General features: G+C 34.8%; 1 protein-coding gene across 2 annotated transcripts in view; it reads left to right on the top strand.

The window, feature by feature from the left end:
* LOC109100309 overlaps positions 1–22965 on the top strand; it is a 35222-nt gene extending 12257 nt beyond the window's left edge. The window contains exons 2-11 of one of the 2 annotated variants that reach the window (XM_042768095.1): positions 14–2351; positions 2527–2644; positions 2930–3422; positions 3525–3971; positions 9042–9227; positions 10848–10928; positions 11441–11553; positions 11672–11730; positions 14891–14980; positions 22595–22965. In XM_042768095.1, the coding sequence (XP_042624029.1) occupies positions 228–2351; positions 2527–2644; positions 2930–3422; positions 3525–3971; positions 9042–9227; positions 10848–10928; positions 11441–11553; positions 11672–11730; positions 14891–14980; positions 22595–22642 (3759 nt within the window). In that variant the 5' untranslated portion in view covers positions 14–227 and the 3' untranslated portion in view covers positions 22643–22965. Of the gene's footprint in view, positions 1–13; positions 2352–2526; positions 2645–2929; positions 3423–3524; positions 3972–7569; positions 7644–9041; positions 9228–10847; positions 10929–11440; positions 11554–11671; positions 11731–14890; positions 14981–22594 lie in introns of those variants that run through there. The other variant, XM_042768096.1, reaches the window with a different exon arrangement.
* The last annotated feature ends 1070 nt before the right edge of the window (positions 22966–24035 follow it).

Here is a 24035-nt window from a genome sequence, read left to right as displayed (position 1 = left end):
TTCACTGTGTCAGGTGCAATGGTCCATGCCATCTCTGTCTGTAGTAGTGGGTCTGGCAGGAGAGGGTTTCTGAAGAACGGCAACTCCATGAACTAAAAATACACTCACAAACAAGTCACAGGAATTCACAAACTGACCAGAACGGGAAAAGTATCTCTGTTTCATTCTGTTCATCTCTTCTTCAGTCTTCATCACAGTGTCTCTTTGTGTTGTACTGTTATGACATCATGTCTCAAACAGGGAAAGTTCTTCATTTGTATGTGGAGGTAAGATCCTCACCAGAGCATGATGGGAAAGGTAGTTCCTGTGAGACGACAGTGGAGCAAGATGGTCCCGTTGAGGCTTTGACCAAATTAGCACAGGCAGCCTCTGGGTTTCCCGCACCTCCCAGCAGCTCATTCAAACCAAATGTTAGCTTCAGACTGCAGCCTTCACACAGTTCTTTGGATTCCCCTCAAAGATGCAGCATTCCCCAACAGGAACCATTCCAACAGGTGCCCTCTGGCCTCAACAACAACATTGACAGTAAACAATTAAAACACTCGTCATACTCCGGACAGACATCTGGTCCCGGAACGCCTTGTCAAACCTGCAGCCATCACAAGAACTCTAAACCAGAGCTCAGACAGAGGTCCGTGGTCACTTTCAGCTACATTGAAAAGGCCCAGATCAAAACCGTAGAGAGCCCTTGTAATAGTCCCGGTGGAATAAAGGAGGCAGCGGCTTGCCCACGTAAGAGGTATAGTGATCCAGTGTGGCCACGACCTGCAGAATCTTCCTGCAATAATAGTCCATTTCACCAGCACATGGGTTCTACTTTGAATCATATCGGTCAAGCTGCAACACAGCGAGTCCTGAAGGAATTTGGGTCTCCCCAATTGAGGTGTAAGTTTTCTCATTGCTCAGACTGGAGTCCAGAGTTTCATCGACGCCAAAGGGAACGATGCCAGTCTTGGGCAGGTCCACCATTGCCAAACTGCAGTGCCTACTGCCATGATCCTGACCCAGGCAGGGTAGGAGTTGCATGTGGTATCCACAAAAGCCCAGCATCAGATGCTTTCTCATCCCACATAGGGCACAACAACCAGCAGAAATCCCCCTCCAAGTCCCAAGGATGCCCCAAGCAGAACCTCATTTCGAAGCAAGACTGCTCTGCTCCAGTCAGTCAAAGTTCGGGAAGCTGGGGTGAAGGCAGGCCTCTGTCAGAGCAAAGGACCAGCCTCACAAACACACCCACTCATTGTTTGAACCAGCTGAGTGGAAGCAATAACTCCTCAGCTCTGAACAGTCCTGAGATAGCCCGCAAAATTGCTGAAGAGGCCACCAAGGTGTCAACAATTTTCAACGAGGTCCGAAGTTCTCCTCCTCCCGTTGTTTTCGGGGGTTCGTCTAATCTAAACAGCACAAACTATGGGTATCCTTCTAGAGAAATCCAGCATGAGACCTTACAGCAGAGTCGAGTGCAGCATTCAGCTGTCAAGATGAACATACCTGTGCATGAAGACCATTCTACGACAAACGGGGTGCGTGAAGCACCAGCTACTAAGAGCTCGGATTTAAGAGATGACCTGGCCAGTCATTCATTCTGCTCTGTCCCAGTGGAAGGAGACCCTGATTCTGCGGCCCTTCCATCACGTCTTCTTCGTCCAAGTTTGTCCAAAGCAGATGTGTGTTCTCCACTCCGAGATCCTCGCCAGCTCAGAGTTGACCTGCCAGTCTCTGACAGCCCCACTTTACACCGTCACAAGCCTCCACAGTACACTGGAGAGGAGTGGACATCTGGGGAACCCTGGTTCCTGGACGAGGAGGACTGGGATGACCATGTCGTCGCAGAAAGCGTGGAGATCTCCAGGCGGTTGTTTATCGGTCAGAGTGTGGATGATTCTCCGGTCAGTTGGACATCTAGACAACAGTGGAAAGAGCAGGCAAAGAAAGAGGAAGGGAAGTTCAGTTTGTCAGAAAAACTTGAAGGTCTCAACAGCAGTAGTCCAGTGTACAGAAAAAGCAATAGGTTTGAGGTCACTAAAAGAGGAGAGGAGAATGTGAGCAATTCGTTATGTGGAGCAAACCACAGCCCTGGGGAAAGTGTAGAGGAGATGACCAGGCTAACACTGCAACAGAGACGGGCAGAATGGAAGAGAAGACAAGCTTTGCTTCTAGGGCCGGTGGTATTAGAAGAAGGAGATGGGGAGAGAGGAGAGGATGAACAGGGGTTTGGAGATCAGCAGGGTTTAGTTGGGTCATCCCCGAGCTCTAGTGGAGTTACGGGAAGCCTAGGAGACAGAGATTGCATCTCACCTGAGTCCAGCCAGAACAGCAACCAATCAGATCACCCATCATCAGGAATACAGGTGAGCCCCTGTTCATAAAAGCGTTATTACATTTAATGATTTAATTCAAACAATGGTCATTACAGTGTTTCTTGAGAATGAGGCCCATTATTTGCTAGTACATGGAGTTCACTGTTTATTATAAGTTAATGTGTTTATTATTAGTTAATGTGTTTATATTGTGTGGGTGTTGCAGTCTGATGGCGGTTCTTTAGTGCCAGGTCCATCTCTGCACTGTCAGAAAATTGCTCGTGCCAAGTGGGAGTTTCTGTTTGGTACTCCAGCAGAAAACACTGCCAGCAAACAAGAGAAGAGTGAGTAGCCTGTTGACCTCTTTAATATCAGTTTTAATGATCACTTAGATTCCATCGTTAGCAATTAAGTGTTGTTTTCTAGGATTATTTTAAAGCGGAAGTACATTTAGATGGTTTCAAGTGAATTGAGTAACTCACCACATTGAGTGTTCTCATATGAAAGTGGAATAACACTGCAATATAACTGACCTGAAAAACTGTCATCAATAAAACATCGTCAGTATTAATTAACCCAAATTTATTTAGTTCACTTCATAGCTGAATAAATATTGTTTATCCACCTAGATGTTCCAGAATCCTCCACAGCTCCACCAAGTGGCCACTCCACCCCAAAACCACCCTCTTATCTGCCATTGGAGGAGCTTGCTCTCAGAGCTAATCATGACGTCCAACACGTGGAGGTGGAGCTAGTGACTCCGCCCCCTGCAGTCCCAGGCACCTCCCCCAAAACAGGCATAATTCGGCGAACTTTGAAATACTCAGAGACCGATCTGGACGCCGTTCCGTTACGATGTTATCGGGAGACAGACATAGACGATGTGCTGTTAGCAGAGCAAGAGGACGCTGACTCAGCCTTCGGAAGTAACCGAAGTGTCATGGGAACTTCCTGTGCTGGGAGCAGCCCGCTAGGAGAGATGCCGAATGAAAGAAAAGATGGACAGGAGGAGGAGGAGGATGTTGCAAGCTGGGTCACTGTCAGGATGCAGGGCGATGTGAGGAGGCTGTTGGCCGATCAGGAGCAAGAAGAAGAGGAGTTTTACAGCATGATGCTAAAGAGGTGGGAAGTGGCAAACACACATTTATTTATTTTTTCAAAAAAACTGTTAAATGATTCATTATGGTTCAGAATATCAGAAATAACAAGTCTATCTTTTTCTAGGCCCCAAAATCGTTTCATTAAGGAGCACCCAGCTCTAAAATCTCCCATCCTGGTCCGTGGTCCTCGCAGAAGGTCCAGAGACAGTTTGGACACATTTAGCCGGCATTTTGAGAACATCATGGAGTCACAGCGTGCCAAGGGCACCTCCTACAGCAGTCTGGACAGTCTCGACCTTCTGACCTCTAGCACTCAAACTGTCCTGACCTTTGACCTCCCCACACTGACTCCACAGGTGCAGGGTCAGATCTACCAGAGTGCCCGGCAAATCGTGGAGCTCAGCTTCGCTCCATTGGCACACATAGAGATACCCAGCCTTTCAGGGTCGGCGCTGACGATAACAGGGGACACGGATGCCACACGGGCGCCATCCAGCGAACGTCTCAGCAGCGGGTCCGACGATCGCAACAGCCAGAGCTGGCAGAGCAACCCACCACTTTCACTGCCCAGGTTTGTGTCATTTTCATAACTGAAGTGAGCAATTGTATGTTTTGGGTAGGAGAACTTAATAATGTGCTCTGGTTGTAGAAGGTTATCTGTGTAGTGTGGAAGAATGCCATTCTGAGGCTTGTCCAAATACTCACACTTGCAGTCTTGGCCACTTGGGAGCACGTGCATGCAACAGAAAGCAAGTGCACAAGACTGTCCCAAGACTTAAAAGGTGTATCCCATCATGCATCATGTTCTGGAAATAACCTGTGAGACTTTTTTGCCAAGATCCCACGAGAGATTGTGCAAACCTAACCAGTGTAAGTTTAATGTTGATTATAATTAGATATTTCATATAAATAGGTAGTAAAACATTAAGTGTTGCATGTTTTATAGGTGCAAAGAAGAGTATATTTATTTTGTACAACATTTACAACTGCTTTTTATCACTTAATAAGAAGCACCACAATTATTAAATAGTGTTGTCTGTTATAGGGACTACTGAACAGACATTTAAAAGTGTATTTTTTTTTAAATGAAAAGTATTGAAAATCTAAATAAACCTCTATAAACGCTTGCATTTTTACAACACTATAAGTGAAAAGTTGTGGTCTTCAGGTCCACTTGAACACTTACAGGAAATACGTCATGTAAGTATACAAGTGGTCAAGTGGAAAGACTGCAGGTGTGTGTATTTGAACAAGCCCTGAGTGAACCTGTCCTACTAATATGTTCTTTGCAATAGCTCTGTTTCTCCAGCAGAGGGAGTATGCAAGCAGCAGTTTCCTTTGAAGTAAAACACTGCGGTTTTTGTTCACTATGACTTGAATATTGGCGAATCTTAAGTAAACCGCCAAGAAATGTTCAGGTTATATTTCCCCCCATAATCAAGAGTACTCTTTGTAAGATTGATGTAGAAGTTACCAAATATATAACCCCAAACCAGGGTTTAGGAAAACTAAGTAACCAATATAAAATAATATGTAATATTTCATGTATTCTATTTATTATTTAATATATGTACATTTCCTTTTCAGCTTGGTTTGACAGGTTAACATTGAATTGCTTGAGGTGGATTCTAAGCAATATATATATATTTTTTAATCTATCCAAGTGTAGCTAACTTACTGAGTAATGATTCTGAATGAACTATTAGTCTGTTGGTTTAACCTCTTACATCTGCTGTCCATGTGGCTTGACTGCAGGCTGAGTTTAGACCGGAGTGTGTGTGTGTGTGTGTGTGTGTGTGTGTGTGTGTGTGTGTGTGTGTGTGTGTGTGTGTGTGTGTGTGTGTGTGTGTGTGTGTGTGTGTGTGTGTGTGTGTGTGTGTGTGAGAAGGTCAGATGAAAGGCAAAGACGATTGCTGGCAGAGAACAGAAGTTACTGCCGCATAGATCACCCTGAAACATAGAAACCCATTTACAGGATGAATAATGTGATATTTTATATGTTCCGTGTCGCTAATCAGTTTTTATCTTATAAAAAAAAAAGTTAGCACCTGTTCTAAGTGTTATGTGTATTGCTTTGCAATATTACACTACCATCCTGTAGTAGCTAAAGTAAACCACTAGGTGGTGACAGCCATTCATAAATTCTATTTGCAAAGGCGTCAGTATTAGAATAAAGCACACCATTAGAATTAGAAGCATCACTATTGCAGTTGCCCATATTGATATAACTTCACACATTTAATAAGAAAATATTGTATGTACAGATGCAACAGTTTTAAGTAATATAATCACAACAAAATGGAGTTGCACTGGTCAGCCAACCTATGAACCAATCAAATCCTTAGTTGTCTTATAATGAGTGCTCATTAGATATGCCAATTAAAATGTGTCTGTTGTTCATTTAGCATGGCAGGAACAGTAGCAGCATTGTGGAGGTGCTTAGCCAAACGTTAAACCCAGTGACACAAGAAAAAACTCTTTCTTTAGCTTTCTCTCTTTCGTTCTGTTTCGACTACATGCTAAGAGTACAGAAAAAAAAAATAGTATTAGGTTAATCATCCAGTGGATTGCATGTGAATATACACTACCATTCAAAAGTTTGGAAATTTTTACAATTTAAAATAACTGCTTTCTATTTAAATATCTTTTAAAATCTAATTTATTGCTTTGATGCACAGCTGAATTTTCAGCATCATTACTTCAGTCTTCAGTGTCACATCTTTCAGAAATCATTCTAATATGCTGATTTGGGGCTCAGGAGACATTTTTTTATTATTACCAATATAGAAAACTGTTGTGCTGCTGTATATTTTGTGGAAAATATTTTCTAGATTCTTTGATGAACAGAAAGTTTAGTATTTATTTGAAATAGAAGTATTTTATAATATTATGCATGTATTTTAATGTCTCTTTTGATCAATTTAACTTACCCATGCACTGATTTGTTGGCTGTTTACAGCAAAACTGTACTACAGAGTTTTAGGACTGACGAGAGATTGAGAGATGTTACATGCCACCCCACACTGAGATCATTAGAGCGTCAGCAATGTTCACAGAGAGAGAGAGAGCAGTGGGAAACTCTTTGGCAAGGAAATATCTGGCAAGTTTGTGAGCTAAACAGTTCAAGGATGGATTGAAATTTCAAGTAGAAACTGATCATCACTGTATTGCTGTATTAACCTGTCATTGTTCTAATGAATCTAACATAGCAGTATTTAGCAGAAAAGGCAAGAAAAGGCAAAAAACTATTTTTATGGTTTATTATTTGGTATTAGAAAACTAGAAACAACCCAGAACACCTACAATGGGCAAACAACCCTCACTTTTGAGAATCTTCATAAAATGTTCGAATTATTACAGTGAAGTTATTTTTATTAATGCATTTTTCTCTTTTGTTCTTACAAAATGAATTCTTCTAAATTGTTCACATTTAGATGATCCATCCAGAAATATGGAACGGTGTCGTTTTAGTTGCTATTATTGCTATTATAGTTTTTGTTAATATATTGAATTCGATTTTTCTTTATTTTCTTTTTTCTTTTTAGATGTGTATATATATATATAGTTTTAACTAATTTTTTTTAGTTATAGTTCTTTTAGTACTTCAACCTAAACTAAATGAAAATGAGAAACAAGCTCCAAGAAAATAAGTTCACATTTCTTTCTGTTTCTTTTCATTTTATTTCAATAAATGTGAAAATTCAAAGATTAGTAGTTGTGAAAATTCATTATTATTATTATTATTATTTATTTATTTAAAGTAATGAAAATAGTTTTAGTTTCAGTTAACAGTGATAAGTCATGCTTGTCTTTAAGAAGTGTTTCTGTGCTTCCAGATGTCTTTGTTTGCGTTTCCCGTGGTTTCATAAGGATTTATGAGAAATTTTGTGTGGATTTATGAAAAATGTTGCCTTGGCAACTATCTGAAATCAAATATATATATACAAAAAACGAAGAATTCATTTCAGTTAATGTTTATTATTTAATGTTTATTTCAAGCAGTAAAAAATGATGGCTTTAGTTTTACTTTCAGTTAGATCTAATAACCCAGATATGGAGTACATACTCATTTGTCGTGCTTGTCTCTTTAAGAAGTGTTTCTGTGCATCCAGACGTCTTTGTTTGCGTTTCACACATTTCTGCTTTGTTTGTTTTTGGTGTGGATTTAGTGTGAGTCACTGATAAGAAGAGGTGAGCAGAGGACCAAGGGAAATCAGATCAATAGGGCACAATGACAATTTAACACAATTATGAAATGGAAATGAGTTCAGACTCTAAAGCTGTTTATGTTTATTGTCTAGCTTGGTGACCACAATTTATTCAATTCAATTTAAGTTTATTTGTATAGCGCTATTTACGATACAAATCATTGCAAAGCAACTTTACAGAAAATTAAGTTTCTACAATATTTACTAGTAGCTTATCAGTGGTGACTGTCAGTTTATGTGTATACGGCAGAAATGTTCAGAAAAATCAATACAAAGACGTAAACAAACAGACGATTAACACTATTAACAGCAATTATGCAATCAAACTTAGAGCAAAATGTGGTAGTTCTGTATGTTGTCTCTAGGTTAGCATCATCTGAGGTCCTCTGAGGGGTTGGCATCATCTCTTCTCAGGTGTTCTGGATCCAGACTGGAGCTTGTGTAAATCCCGTGGCAAAACAGAGAAACAAATAGAGACATAAATAGCGTAGCTGCTATAATTAGTTTAGCCCAAGCTAAAGAATAATAATGCGCTTTGATCAGATATAACTGCAGTCCAAAATTATGAGATGCATTATTTGAATGCTTGGCCAAAGAGGTGTGTTTTTAATCTAGATTTAAACAGAGAGAGTGTGTCTGAACCTCGAACATTATCAGGAAGGCTATTCCAGAGTTTGGGAGCCAAATGCGAAAAAGCTCTACCTCCTTTAGTGGACTTTCTATCCTAGGTACTACCACATGTCCAAAGTTTTGTGACCTTAGGGAGCGTGATGGATTGTAGCGTGGTAGAAGACTAGTTAGGTACGCAGGAGCTAAACCATTAATTTAATTTATGCCCAAATCCCACAGATATACAGTTATGTCAATGTTACTAGTGTAAAATCACTATCATTTAATATGTGATCTCCTATAAACTTTGTCATTTAGCTGAAATTCTTTAGAGAACATTTGTTCAACATGTTTTTGGTCACTACATAATTCCCTTACATCAGTTTGTAATGTCTTTGATTATATTATTGATTAAATGTTTCAAATTATATTATGGAGGAAGGTGTCGTCAGAACTTGCCATACATTTTACTAAGCTTATATATCCTATAATGGTTTTTTTGCTTCTTATAGGAAAGAACCAAAGTACATCTTACTGTGAAAGAAATGGTGCTTCCTAGTCTATTTCTGTTTTCATCATTTACAATACTAAAGTGGTGCAATGGTTCTGTGATGATGTACTGAATGTTATGGTAATAAATGATAACCATGCTTGTAAACAATGAAAATCCTTTATTTTCAGTGAGAGAATTTTTTATTTCAGGATTTGAGTATTGTGTTGGAAACTTCATGTTTTTATATGAAATGCATGTCCACCAGCTTGGCTTCAGAGTCGTGATGATGCACTTCAGCGCGGCAGAATGATTTATTTGTGTGTTTGTTCAGAGAGAAATCTCCTCGCTTTGCTGCGGACCCAGATTTGGATCAGGAGCTGAGCGAGCGTTTGGGCAGTAATGACACTCTCAGTAACGGAAACCGCGCCAATCTGGACGCTGCCAAACGTCTGGCCAAGCGGCTCTTCAACCTCGACGGCTTCAGGAAGTGCGACGTTGCGCGTCATTTGAGTAAAAAGTGAGTAAATCCTCTTCAAGTGTGTACTTTTAGTTTTATTTAGTATTGTTAGTGCTGTTACTTTATATATGCCAACACTTTACAATAAAGTTTTATTTGTTAATATTAGTTAATGCATTAACTAACATTGAGCAATATGTTTTTACAGCATTTTTTAACCTTTGTTAATGTTAGTTAATAAAAAGGTTTGTGTTCATATTAGTTCACAGTGCATTAATGTTAACAGATACAGCTTTTGAGCTTAAATGTACTAGTAAATGTTAAGATTAATATATTCTATAGAAGTATTATTTATTGTTAGTTTGATAACTAATGTTAACAAATGAAACCTTATTTTAAAGTGTCACCATACAGAAATGTATTAATATGCGAATGAATTATATAGTGTGTGTGTGTGTGTGTGTGTATGTATTTTTTTCTGTTAATATATATATATATATATATATATATATATATATATATATATATATATATATATCTATATATATATATATATATATATATATATATATATATATATATATATAGATATATATATATAGATATATATATATATATATATATATAGATAGTAATTAAATAAAATATTTTTAATTAAACAAATATATTTTCTTTTTTAATGAAAAAAATATACTCACACACACTCTATATAATTCATTCACATATTAATACATTTCTGTTTTTATACTTTTTATTTTAGTTTACATTTTAGTTATTTTGGTATATGCTTTTGTCATTTGAATAGTTTTTGTTGTTTTTAATATTTCTATTTAGGTTTCATTTATTTTGATTTCATTTTTAGTACTTCGGCTTATTTCAGTCAGTTGACAAGACAAATTTTTTCATTTTCATTTAGATTTTTCATCAGTTTTTAATTGCATTTAATTTTGAATACACTCCATAGGCTCCATCGAATTTTTAATTGTTAAAAAACGGATTAATTTCAATTGACAAATATATATATTTTTTTAAATAGTTTCAATTAACAATAACCACACTGTTGCACATATCTTATCAGTACATTATGCTGTCATTTTTATTCTTGTATATTCTTGCATTTTTATATTATATGCTTTATTTTTATTTTGTTTTGTCATAAGCAGAGCTAGTCATTTTTTATTTTGTTTTGTCATAAGCTTTTTTAGTCATTAGTTATTTTATTTTTTTTTATTATTATTATTATTATTATTTTTCGAGTTATTTTGTTTTGTTTTTTTAGGATATTGTATTTTGTTATTTTTTTATTTTTTATTAATGAACATGTTAGAAAGTAAATGCAGTCAGATTTGATTTCATGTTGACAAAGAAATCAGTCCTCAGTGAGTTTGAGCATCTTCTCTCTGACCTTGTGGTGTGTCCATCTCTCTCTGTCCTGTGTCACTGTTATATAATGCAGGTTTTCATGCAGCTTGTATTCTCTGGCTCTGCTTTTATTGCTCACAGTGTCTGTATTTTAAGAGCTCTTCTCTCTCTGACAGGTGCATCATGGGAATGTTCATCCAGCGGTGTATCTCTGACAGGCCTTGGTCGCGTCTGTCACCCTTCCTCCCGTGTCTCCCTTGTTTGTTCTTGCATTGTCATCTTCTTTGATCGACTTTTTCATATCTGACTCCTTTTTAGCAATGACTTCAGTCGCCTGGTGGCAGAGGAATATCTGCGCTACTTCAATTTTACTGAAATGACTTTGGACCAAGCGCTAAGGTCAGTACATGAAAAGTGACTTTCTTTTTGTTTAACTATTTTGAGCTATGTTTATAAAAAAAATACTCTTCAGATTATTACTTCGCTTCAGTCCTTCTACTTTAACACGTCACGTTTAATATTATTCAAAATTATTTTTTTTCATTCATACATTTGTAATGTTTAATACAATATGTTTAGTAATATTATACTATATAATAAGTTATGTAATAGTGTGTGTATTATATGATTTGCATATAGATAGTGTAATAATATTATAAATATTAATAAGCAACAGCTTACTAGTAGAAGTAATTATATTAGTGATACTAAAGTATTAACTAAAAAATATGATTTGTCATATTAGAAATAATATATGAAATAATATATAAATATTGGACTCCTATGAAGAATTTTATAATTGAATTTTGATTTTTAATTTTCACTTAAATTGTTGTCATTATTACAATGGCTTTTCATCATTGTTTGATGATGTCAGGGCATTTATTTATTATTGTTTGTGTTTATTTCAGGGCATTTCTACTAGAATTTGCTCTGACGGGCGAGACACAGGAGAGAGAGAGAATCTTAGCACACTTTTCCCATCAATATGTGCAGTGCAATTCATCTCTTGCACTATCTGAAGGTACAGCTCTCTCTGTGTGTGTGCGTGCGTGCGTGTGTGTGCATGTGTGTGTGTGTCGCATTTGATAAACAGGCCGTACAAGTGTAAATATGTATTTGTGTGTGGTTGTGTCTCTCAGACAGTGTCCACACGCTGACCTGCGCACTTATGCTGCTCAACACAGACCTGCACGGCCACGTGAGTCAACTCTAACAAATCACTGTATTCTCACTTCACCATACAGACAAGAGCACCAGTGCAGCAGTGAAGTTACACATGCATTATGTTTCAAAAGGCTGAGACCACATATTTTTCCAATTTAGTAAATTTTTTAATGCAAATAATTTAGCTTTATTTTTATTTCAGTCTTTGTAATTTAATTTAATTTTTGTTTTAAATTTTCTATATAGATTTGTTTTATTTACGTTTAAGTGATTTTAGTACTTAAATGTATTTCACAGTTAACTGTGAAGGCAATATTTTTTTTGATGTTAGTTTTTCATCTAATATTTTTTTTTATATATATATATTTCTATATAGCTTTATTTTATTTCAGTTTTAGTAGATTTAGCACTTAAACTTAGCTCAGCTAGTTGTGAAGGCAATATTTTGAGCTTTCATTTGTTTACATTTTTCATCTAATATTTATATATATATATTTTTAATATTTCTATTTAGCTTTGTTTTAATTTCAGTTTTAATCAATTTCTAAGTTTTTTAAGTTTAGGTTTTACATCTAATATTTACTTTTTTATTATTATATTTTATTTTATTTTAGCTTTATTTCAATTACCCAAACAGTTTTTATTAGTTCTAGTATTAGTTAGTTTTTAGTTAACAATAGCAACGCAACAGCAGAGATTTAAATCACTATTGATTTCAGTGTAGTTTGCAGGTTTAGAGCAGCAATTTTTGATTTATGAAGTAAAATAAGTTTCTAGTAACTTGCTTTATAAGGAGTAGTATAATTGTCTGATTCTTAAAACACATAAACTCAAATCCATGTGATAGTTGTAGTTCTTATTTTGCAACTTATGTTTTTAAAGGGTTTCAGAGATCATGTTTGACGTGTGTAATTTATGCTAAAGAACAAAACATGAAAGTCTGTTAACTGCTAATCTAAAAACCTATTTGAAATTCTCAAGGGATCCTGTCGTGAATTAGCCTTCCGGCTTGGCCTACAAATTGACGTCAACATCTCCGTGTGCTCAGAAATATGATTGCAAACATTAATGTTGTTTGCAATATCTCAGTTTTTAAATAAAAATATAAAAATAATAAAACAGAAATGCACTTAATGGTAGTCTATGGAGTGTAAGCGCTCTGTTTAACCCTTCATCACTGGAAAAGGCTGTGAGATGGACGTCTGGAGGGGTTTTTGGTTTGTCGTTTAGTGGTGATGTGTGTTTTGTGGATGGATATTGAGCTTACCCTGTGCTTTGTTGAAGGGTTTAGGGCCATCAGCAAACACATGACGCCTGTTATAAGCCAGACTCACTGTCGCCATGGTAACAGGTTTATGGTCCTGATGAGAACTGTGAGCGATTTCAGCTTTGCTCTGATGAAACTCCTCAGTCCACAATATCAGATGATGTATTCCAGAGCCTTTCTGCAGCTCCAGACATTTATATATTCATGCGCTCGCCGATTAAATGTAGGACATCTCATGCTGACTTTCAGAGGCAGAAAATGCTCGACTCTGACATCTTATCTGAAAATGTGCAATAAATTACAAACTTTAAATGCATCATTTGCAGAATCTGGTGACAAAATGTCCTGGATTTATTTATTTATTTTTAAGAATCTAAGGAACAAATAAAGGGATTTTGGATTCCATAAATAAAATTAGACCTATCTTTAGATCTAAGTTTGTCTGCATTATGGCATTGTGCTCATGACTATTAATCATATTTTCAGCTTCTTATTGCAAAAATGTCAGGAAATTCAACCTGTCCAGTTTACACTTTACAAAATAATAAATACTAATAGATAATTACAAATAATACTATATATATATATATATATATATATATATATATATATATATATATATATATATAATAAATATATATATATATATATATATATATATATCTATATATATATATATATATATATATATACACACAAAAATACACACACACACACACATACAGTATATATATTATATATAATATATATATATATATATATTATATATATATATATCCGTATATATATATATATATTATATTATATATATATATATATATAGATAATAAAATATTTAAAAACTATTTAAATATTTTATATTAAATATTTGTAATATTTCTGTTTATAGTTGCAAATGCAAAATTTCTCATTTTTGTTTTTGTTTCTCATGTAATTATATTTTATTTATTTCATTATATTTTATTTTGGTTTAGCTTTTTCATAAAAAGCTTTTAGCTTTATTTCATATTCAGTTTTAGTAATTTCAGTATTTCAAATATAACGTGTTGTCTTTGCAACTAACTGAAATAAGTTTGTTATATTTTATATTTTAAGTATATTTTATTTTTAGAAAATTTTATAAAATATATAATCTTTTTAAAAAGTATTTAATATGTATATTATCTGGACCCTGGAGCACAAAAGCAGTATTAAGTCACTGGGGTATATTTGTAGCAATAGCCAAAGATACATTGTATGGGTCAAAATTATCGATTTTTCTTATATGCCAAAAATCATTGGGATTTTAAATAAAGATCATGTTCCATGAAGATATTTTGTAAAATTTCTACCGTAAATATATCAAAACTTAATTTTTGATTAGTAATATGTATTGCTAAGAATTCATTTAGACAATTTAAAGAAGATTTTCTCAGTATTTAGATTTTTTTGCACCCTCAGATTCCAGATTTTCAAATAGTTGTATCTCAGACAAATATTGTCATATCCTAACAAACCATACATCAATAGAAAGCTTTTATTCAGCTTTCAGATAATGTATAAATCTCACAATTGAAAAATTGACACTTAAGACTGGTTTTGTGGTCCAGGGTCACGTATGTATTTAATAATATATTTTATTATTGTTATTGCTTTATAGGAGTAAGAATATTTTCTTTCACAATACACTGGGGTAACACTGGAAAAATGTGATTAATTGCATTTTAAATTATTATTATTATTATTATTATTCTCTATGTGTGTGTGTGTGTGTGTGTGTGTGTGTGTATGTGTATGTGTGTATATATATATATATATATATTATTCTCTGTGAGATTAAATGTAAAAGTTCTTTTAGTCAGGTTGATTTCTCTGTGTTACTGTGCAGATGACTGAGGACTAATGACAGCTCGTTTATCAGGTGTGTGATGCTCTTTTCTGTTGGCAGAATGTTGGCAAGCGAATGTCCTGCACTCAGTTCATCGGGAATCTGGAAGGACTAAACAGCGGCCATGATTTCCCTAAAGAACTCCTCAAGGTGATGTACTGTGTATTTCATAAATATTCCTTAATAAAGCAGCATTTTGAAACTCTATTTTTTGCATTATTTATTACTGATGGTAAATTTTCCACAGAGAAGAAACGCATGTCAATAGATCGTCTTTAGTAGATGATTAGAGAGTGTGTGTGTGTGTGTTTTGGCACGTGTTGATGGTGTGTACACTTGTGTGGTCATGCGACAGCTGTGCTATTATAGCGTTCAGCGCTGCTGAGTGTGATTTGAAGCAGGAGAGATCTGTGTCCCTTTGGGAAGCAATAACTCTTCAGTAGGTCATTTATTGGTTTATATTATTAGATTAGTGCTTTAATGTCATTGGTAGGAAACGGGATGGTTTGCTTCCATTCATTAACCCTGCAGGCACATTCTGAACTAATCAGATGAGTTCTTGTGAGTTATTGTGTTTAGTTATAAGTGGTCTTAGATTGGTTTTGGGGTCAAGAGCGAACACGTGGTGTGTGTTATCTGGCAGGACTCTAACAATATTAACATTTTTTTTGTTTTTTTAAGGAGTAAGAATATTTTACATTGCAGTGGGTTACCGGGAAGGAGAATTTAAATGTGCTTAATTGTCATTAAAATAACATCACAATGAAAAAATAAAAAAATAATAATAATTTTGTTTGTGTGTGATGTTATATATATATAATATATATATATATTATCTATATATATATATATATGTAGTGGATGTATATATATATATATATATATAATATATATATATATATATATATATATATATATATATATATATATATATGTATATGTGTGTGTATATATGTGTGTATATATATATGTATATATGTATATATGTATATGTATATATGTATATGTATATATGTATATGTATATATATATATATATATGTATATATGTGTATATATATGTGTGTGTGTGTACTTTATTTATTTTGCTTTACAATGAGAAAAATACTGGGGAAATTATACAAAAATATAAATGTATACAAAATGTATTTAATATAATAGTTATTCATTTCTAATGTTCCCAGGAAACTGGGAAGCGTGCTTTAATTGCATTTTAAATGTGCTTAAGTGTCATACAGATATGTCTGTGTATGTTGTTTCTGGGTTTATTTTTCACAGGTAGTAGAAGGTTAGGTTGAAAGTGTTGCATTGTGGGATACTGTTTGTACTGCAAAATGCAGTCAGCAAGTTCCATATGAAAATGTTTATACTGTGCACATTATACATAGTGTATAATACAGTAATAGATAGAAAGAGAATTTTGATAGCATGCTATTCTGAACATAGCTAACAATGTTTTTTGGTTTGCACCGACCCATCCGTAAATAATGGCCTCTTTGCAAATCCGCATCGCATTGTGACTGGAAAAAAGCAGAGAAAATCCTGTTTTCCGTGGCATGAATCCTTTGAAATCTCTGTGCTCTGTTAAAGTCGCAGCAGTGAGCTCTATCTGAGGAGCTGCTTGTGTTTCAGTCCTTCGTCTTGTTGATTAAAACATTGACTCTCGCTGGGACAGAAACCGTCTGAAGAGCGATAGACGACGCGAGGGAGAGCCGATGGAGATCGGTCTGTGTTCTTGCTGTTCATGCCAACTGTTTTAAATCAGTCTCTATAGTTTTTATGACGACCTCTCTTTCTCTCTCTCTCTCACTTCTCTTTCCTTCTGGCGATCCTTTTCTCAGTCCCTTGCAACATCAGTTCTCTCACTCTTGCCTCCTACTCGTTCTGGTTCTCTCATTTAAACTCAACAGCTGAGCAGGGCAGCTTACATAAGCACATTTCACTCTTATAAAGCAAAGCTGTTATTGTTGGGTGCTAATTATTGGACGAACAGGGTTATTGTTTAATATAAAATGGATTGTTTTGGCTCTAGAGTCTGATTGGATGAGCTACTTTCAGAGACGATGTACACACACCAGCGAGCACACAGCAGGACAATTATATATTGATGCAGCATGTTGCTAGATGCTATTGAAATAGTAAAGAGCCTTTTTTGTGCTTAATCATGGGTTTTTGATTGATTAATAAAGCCACAGTAAGTAAAAAATTAAATAATAATTAAATAAATAAAAAGAAAGAAATAAAATACATTTAAAAAATTCCCTTTTTAGCTGTGGGTTCTTGTGGCTTGCTTATTTTATTCTTAATTTTTTAATTTAGTATTTTTTATTAAAAAAAAAAAAATATATATATATATATATACACATACATACATACACATACACACATACATATATATATATATATAATTTATGTTCCCATTACATTTTGAGCGGCATGCATCTGTTTTTTTATTTAGAAATATTAATATTATAATTTTAATATTAATATATACTTAATATATACTAATATATACATTTATAATATATTAATTTATGAATAATATAGTATTCCTATAAAAAATTGTATAATGTTATATTATTATAATAGTATAATTGTTATAATTACAATAACAATATAATAATTATATACTGTATATAGTTTAATTTAGAGTGTATTTTGTTTCGTTATAATATGATATAAATTATGCTTTATAATATTATATCAGTTTATGAATAACTTGTAAAATTAATTTTGTGTTCTTATTTTATTTAGAGTCTAGGTGTATAAGTTTATTCATAAAATAATTTAGAATATTTATATTCTTTTATAAATGATTTTGTATAGTAAGTATAAGTGTGTGAATGTGTGTTTTTTTTTTTTTTTTTCTCCACTGTAATGGACACCAGCATCAGAGGGTTAAAGCAAGCGATGTATTTGTTCACATGCATTTATTTAGTCAAAATCATTAGTTTACATTGAGACACATCAGTGATGGAAAAAATGAGGTCAAATGCACAGATTCTGTGTCTTTGTGCCCCACGGGAGGCATGTATTTAATGCAGTGGTGAAAGACGATGGATTTGTGACTGTGTCTCGCACACGTGGGTTGCTTGTGGGCTTTTGCACACACTGGTGAAGAGTGCTTGAAGTGCATCGTCGTCATGGAGACGAAGGGGCGGGACTGAGGCTGTGGCACTGATAGGGTGGTCATGGGCTGACGGCGACCCATTTAACTGCAAGTCAGTCTGTGTGTGGAGATAACGACAGACGGAGGGTGAAAACAATTAGCTCTCTCCTGTTGAACAAATTCACTCAGCTCAGACCGAGCGGCTAATCGCTTTGTTCAAATTACACGGCCGTCCGGGTGACGTTCGTTCAGTCCCTGCACAGCATGCCACGCTATTCTACTGAGAGACAGAAATATCATCCAGGCCAATGAATTGCTTGGAGGCTGTCAGCAATAATCATGCTTTTTTTTTCTGTGTGTTTTCAAATTTGTTGAAAACAGTTCGAGTAATGATTGTGCAAGAAAATGTTCATTTAAGTTGAATTTAAATTTTGTTTCATTAAAGCAAAAGGAAAACAAACTGCATTTCAAAATTCATATTAGTGTTTAAGTTCAACTTTTTATTCAAGTAATGCTAAAATGCTAGTCTTTGATATTAAATATTATAGTAATATTGTAGGATATTAAAACTATAAAAATGCAGATCACTTCTGCCCAAGATATGTTTTTGAATGTTACAGTATGATGAATAATAAATGAACCATATTTAAAATGCATCTGCAGTGTAGCTATAGTTGTAAGAATCAAATCATAGTTGTAAATCTAAATTTATCCTAATTTATACATTATTAATAAAGAAATTTACAAGGTAATATTTGCTTCTCTTTATAATCATTCATCAGAAAAAAAACTGCTTTGCTCACGTTAGTCTCAAAGTTTAGATATCTCATAAAGAGAGATATGTAATAATCTAATACACACATATATGTGTGTGTATGTGTATTTTTAATAAAAATTGTGTATTTTATTAATATTTAATATTTAATCATTTCTCTTTTTGATTTTTTTGTGTTGTGATAATCCAAATAATCCATATATGAATTAAGTAAATTTTGGTTGAGAAAGAGAACACATTAGCGTTAAATATGCATACAAAAATGTTATATATATTGAAATCAGCAGAGAAGGTGGTTGTTGTATTTATTTCTAAACAATCAAAATAAAAAGAAAAATCTTATTGTTGTTATTTGTAATGCATTAAAAATAAGAATTACATATATATATATTTAAATTATGGTGAGCTGGATGTTTTACTGAGCTTCACCCCTCAATGCTTTTTTTTATAGACTGTATTTTTATAGACTATTCGCCAGTCACACTTGTAGTGTTATGACGTTCTTTGTGTTCATCTCTCTCCCATATTATTTCATGTTCTTACCTCTCGCTGTCCCACCTCTGAGCACAAGTGCTGAATATTAATCAGCATTCAATGCGAAGTGAGCCGAGTCTGTGTGTGTGTGTGTGTGTGTGTGTGTGTTTGTGTTTGTGTGTGTTTGTTTGTTTTTGTTTTTTGGGTGGATGCTGAAAAAGAGAGAGAGAGCTTGCAGCCTCCTTCGAGTATCTCTGAGATTTAGAGACTTTCCATCTGCGGAGCCTGAAAGATAAAACAGAACGGCAAAGACGACGTGAGCAAGTGGGCATTTTTAGATCGTACATGGACCTGTATCCGTGACTCAGTTTTGAGGAGACCGGATCCACACGCACGTTCCAAAAAAACCATCAGACCTATTATGGATCCCAGATGGACTGACGGATAAATCAATGCAAAGACGAGTGATGCACATTTTCTGAAAGCGCTTGGTCCTTCTTGGCTGTATACGAAAGAAAACCAGCTCGAGCTCCAAAAGCAACAGGCTCTCATCTGTCTTCATCTCGGATTGTTTTCTGGGTTTTTTTTTTTTTTTGCATTGCGTGCTGAATTTGGCTCGTCGTTTGAAGCTGCTGCAGGTGTGGGGATTCCTGTGTGCCGCGCTGACCGCCTCTGTTTGTGTCTTTTGTGAGGGCATTGTGTGTGTCCATTTCATGTTTTCTCCCGGTTTCCATTCGCCTCATTCCATCTGCCGGATCCCGGCTGTTCTTTCACACTTCTGAAAGCTTTACTTGCCATCTGTGGCATCACTGTGTGTGTGTGTGTGTGTTTGGCCACTCGCTGGTTGCAATGTTTAGCACGTAGAAGTTAGTGTTTGTAAGCCTCCTTTACATGTGTTCAGAGTCCGCAAGGGATATATCGTACATTTCAAGATCACTGTCCTTTTTATTTTGCTCTGAATTACTTGATTCTCCAGTTTTAGCGGCTCACACATGTAACGTGTAATGTTTTGTGATATTGTCCTACAGATGGTCGCAGACTCCCTGTTGCATTGCTGAACACGTTTCAGATTACTTTCATGTTTATTGGATATTAAGACATATGGTCTCAAGCCATATATAGATTTAAGTGATCGCAAAGACCACAAATCTGTGCTGGACTTACAAACCTGATTCAAAAAAGACTCATAGCACTTATATTTGCAGTTACCTCGTCTATTAAAGGAGGAAGCCATGTTGGGTTTTTTCATATGTTTCTCTTATTGAAGATTCACATTCATGCATTTGGCAGATGCTTTTATCCAAAGTGACTTACATTGCATTTAAAGTCAGTTCTTGCTTTATTTGGAAATCGAACCCATGACCTACGGGAAGACTTTTAAGCTTTTTTAGTTGAATATTTGATGAAAAACATCAGTCTGAACTCATCTGAAGACCCAAAATCCACCTGGAGTTGATTATTTCCCATAGTGCACTACAGTTTCAGACATGATTGGAGTGAACAGTCTGCACTCGGCCGGGCGCTTGCGCTCCCGCTCGCTCTGCTCGGTTCGATACGGGCGAGATTTCCGTATGATGGACCCATTCCGTTACCCACGAACGCCCAGATCCCGATCGCTCAAGCCTCTGGTGTTCCCGGACCTCTTGGGAAAAGCTCAAGATGGACAGAACCACCCACAGGCCCTCAAGAGGAAGAGGGTAACCTTGTCTCGTATCACTTACCTGTTCATCTTTTATCCTGCTCACCTAGTCATCTGTGCCAAAAAATGACATAGATGGACCATGCAAATATCATTCTCCACTTCTGATCAGATACAGCTCTGATTTGTGTTTTTAAAGACCATACACTCTTAAAAATAAAGGTTCTTTAATGGGATTACTGGTTTCATGAAGAACCTTTAACATCCATAGAACCCTTCCATTCCACAGAAGGTTCTTTATAGTCAAATAGGATCTTAAAATGTTCTGTGCACTAAAAAAAACATTGTTCTTTTAAGAACTGCTCACTGAAAGTTATTTGTGGAGGCCTTTTTTTTTCTATGACATGCTATGCTGCAAATCATCCCTTTGGAATACTTATTTTTAAGAGTGTATAAGAGTGTAGTGTACTTTTAGGAGTACAGTAGCTTATAGATTGCCTCAAAGTTACTAGTCATGAAGTAAAAGAAACTTTCTATCTCTATCTGAATTGGTTTTCCTCTGTGTGTGTTTGAAATGAGCAATGAGTTTGTTTTGCCCTGAAGGACTGAGAGGGTAAATTTGCTCTCTGTTGCTGCTGAATTTCTAATACACATTGAGATTATTAGCTGTTCATGCTGAGGTTACTTTTTTCTAGATGAAAGGACGTGTGGAGGGAGTAATATGCTTATTAAAGGCTTTCTCTCATGCATATTTAGTTTGCCATCTAAATTAGGACATAGCATAGACTTTTATTGCTTTTATATACATCTTATAATGATCTCTCAGCCAAATCATACAGCTATGCTTTTTAGAATAAAAAAAAAAAAAAACACATTTATTTCATTTCAGAATCATTTTTGTCTTTGGGATTGTGTGCAATATATGAGGAGTATTTTTGTCTGTGTGAGAGTATGTGTGTAGATAATTAATTTGCTAACCCAGGATTCCACTGTGACGCAGGTGTTTGATGCCTGACGTCCACACAGATTTACACCGATGATGATGTGTCGGTAACGTGCTAAAATGTTCAGTAGGTAGGAGACCACACCTACAACAGCTAACCACATCTTAACACCATCTGGGATTGTTTTGTTTAATTTTATATTTTATTCTTATTTTTTATTTTTTTTTTTATTTTATTTTTTATTTTATTTATTAATTTAAATATTAATTTGTTTAATTTTGTTAATATTTAAAATATTCATTTTTTTTTTACATCTTATTTCATCTTATTATTTATTTATTATATTAATACATTTTTAATTAATTATTTTTCATTGTGTATTGCTGTTTAGAAACACATACAAAAACCAAACATGTTTAAATATTGATCTATTCTCTATTCTTTGGTTATAAATTTTTCTTATATATATAAATGTATGGTTGAAAAAGGTTTGGATTCTTGGTTGTAGAGTTAAATTGATGCTTCACTGATTGACTGTCAGGTATTGATGTGGCTTGATGTCCAGAATGACATTTATTTGTGTAGACAGTGTGACTATCAGATGTTTATTTCAAGACTCGTCATCTGTCACAGTCTGATTATGATGCCACTAACAGCAGAATATATATATGACGCAACTCATACGCCAGTCTATGAAACCAAACACAGTCATTTACAGCTCAGGTGTGACTTACTGACTGTACTGTCTCTCTCTCTCTCTCTCTCTCTCTCTCTCTATGTCTCTCTCTCTCTCTCTCTCTCTCTCTCTCTCTCTCTGTCTGCAGGCCCTGTACAACTCTATTAAAAATGAAAAGCTGCAGTGGACAATGTAAGTGTGTTTTCTTTTCTGCTTTCACCATTTAACGACTGTAAGGTTTTGCACTAGAAGCAATGTGTTACTACCAAACTACCCACGAGTCGACTAATTTTATCATTCTGATCAACCTGAAAGAACACATTACCATGGTAACCATAGTTTCCTCAAAAATAGCAGAGTTAATACAGCTACTGTCATTATTATTCATATATTCGGAATATATGAGTGATTGTTTGCTTATAAAAACAAGTTATTGTTTTTCATGTGTTGTATTGTTTAGGTGGTTGCTACATTCAAAGCAATATTTAAATTAAAGATATGTGTTTGAATTGCATTTAAAATTTCCACAGTTTCAACATAAAAAGACTAAGTAAGTAAAGAAGTTTGATCAGTGTATAAGATACAATTTGGTTTTATTGATGCTAAATATATAAACCTGGATATTGTGTTTTTAAAACACAATTTGTATTACCGAAATCTGACCTGTTTGATATGATATGATAAACTTTCATGATAATGTATGAAATCTTATTCATTTCTATTAAATCTGTGTGATCCAAATGGATGGAAATGTTTTATGCACAAATATATAAATATATATTATTTTAGTATAATTGAGATACTGTTATAGTTTTAATGGATATTTAGAATTAGTTTTTATCCTGTTTCAATTTTAGTTAAAGTTTTAGGAATTTAATTCTAGTTTTTAGTTTTATTTCAGTTTTCGGTTTAGTTATTTTAGTACATTGTTAAACAATAAAAATTAGACGTTCGTTGCCTTGGAACAAAATGTGAAATGATAAAAAATTAAGCTTTTATTTTATTTATTGTGTTTTTTTGTTAACTATAATATATAAATATTAAATATACACTTAAATATTTTTCCAATTCTGGTTTCTATGCTTTCGTAGTATCTAGATATGCAGTATCTCTTATTTTTGCCCATTTTATCATCTAGCTGGATGAAATTGCATGTTCAGTCACTTGGAAAGTAATTTCTTTGTTTAATAGTGATGCTTTATAATTGTAATAAAAATAAAATGATTGCCATAGTAAATTTTCACAGAGAAACGAGAGTGATGCCATAATCATAAATAGTGAAAGGAAAGCAGGTTTTAGTGTTTCATGCATTAGATACGTGTGTTGTTTGCTAGAAACAGTAGTGTGTGTGAATACAGAGAGAGAATAGCCAGCACACACACACACACCAATTAAAGACCCTGGCTTTCCGAGCGCCGTTGCTATGGTTACGGCTCCATGGATACCACTGCATAGTTACGGCTCGGCTGCATTCTGTCGATATGAATTCACCTCCACTCTCTCTCTCTCTCGCACGGAGCCCTAACCTCGTTCTCATGTTCAACACTCATCCGTGCACCCACACACGCCACCGCGCTCTTTAAAGGGTC

Source organism: Cyprinus carpio, chromosome A12, assembly GCF_018340385.1.
Source record: "Cyprinus carpio isolate SPL01 chromosome A12, ASM1834038v1, whole genome shotgun sequence".
Classification (NCBI taxonomy): Eukaryota; Metazoa; Chordata; class Actinopteri; order Cypriniformes; family Cyprinidae; genus Cyprinus; species Cyprinus carpio.
This window is presented reverse-complemented; position numbering and strand designations above follow the sequence as displayed.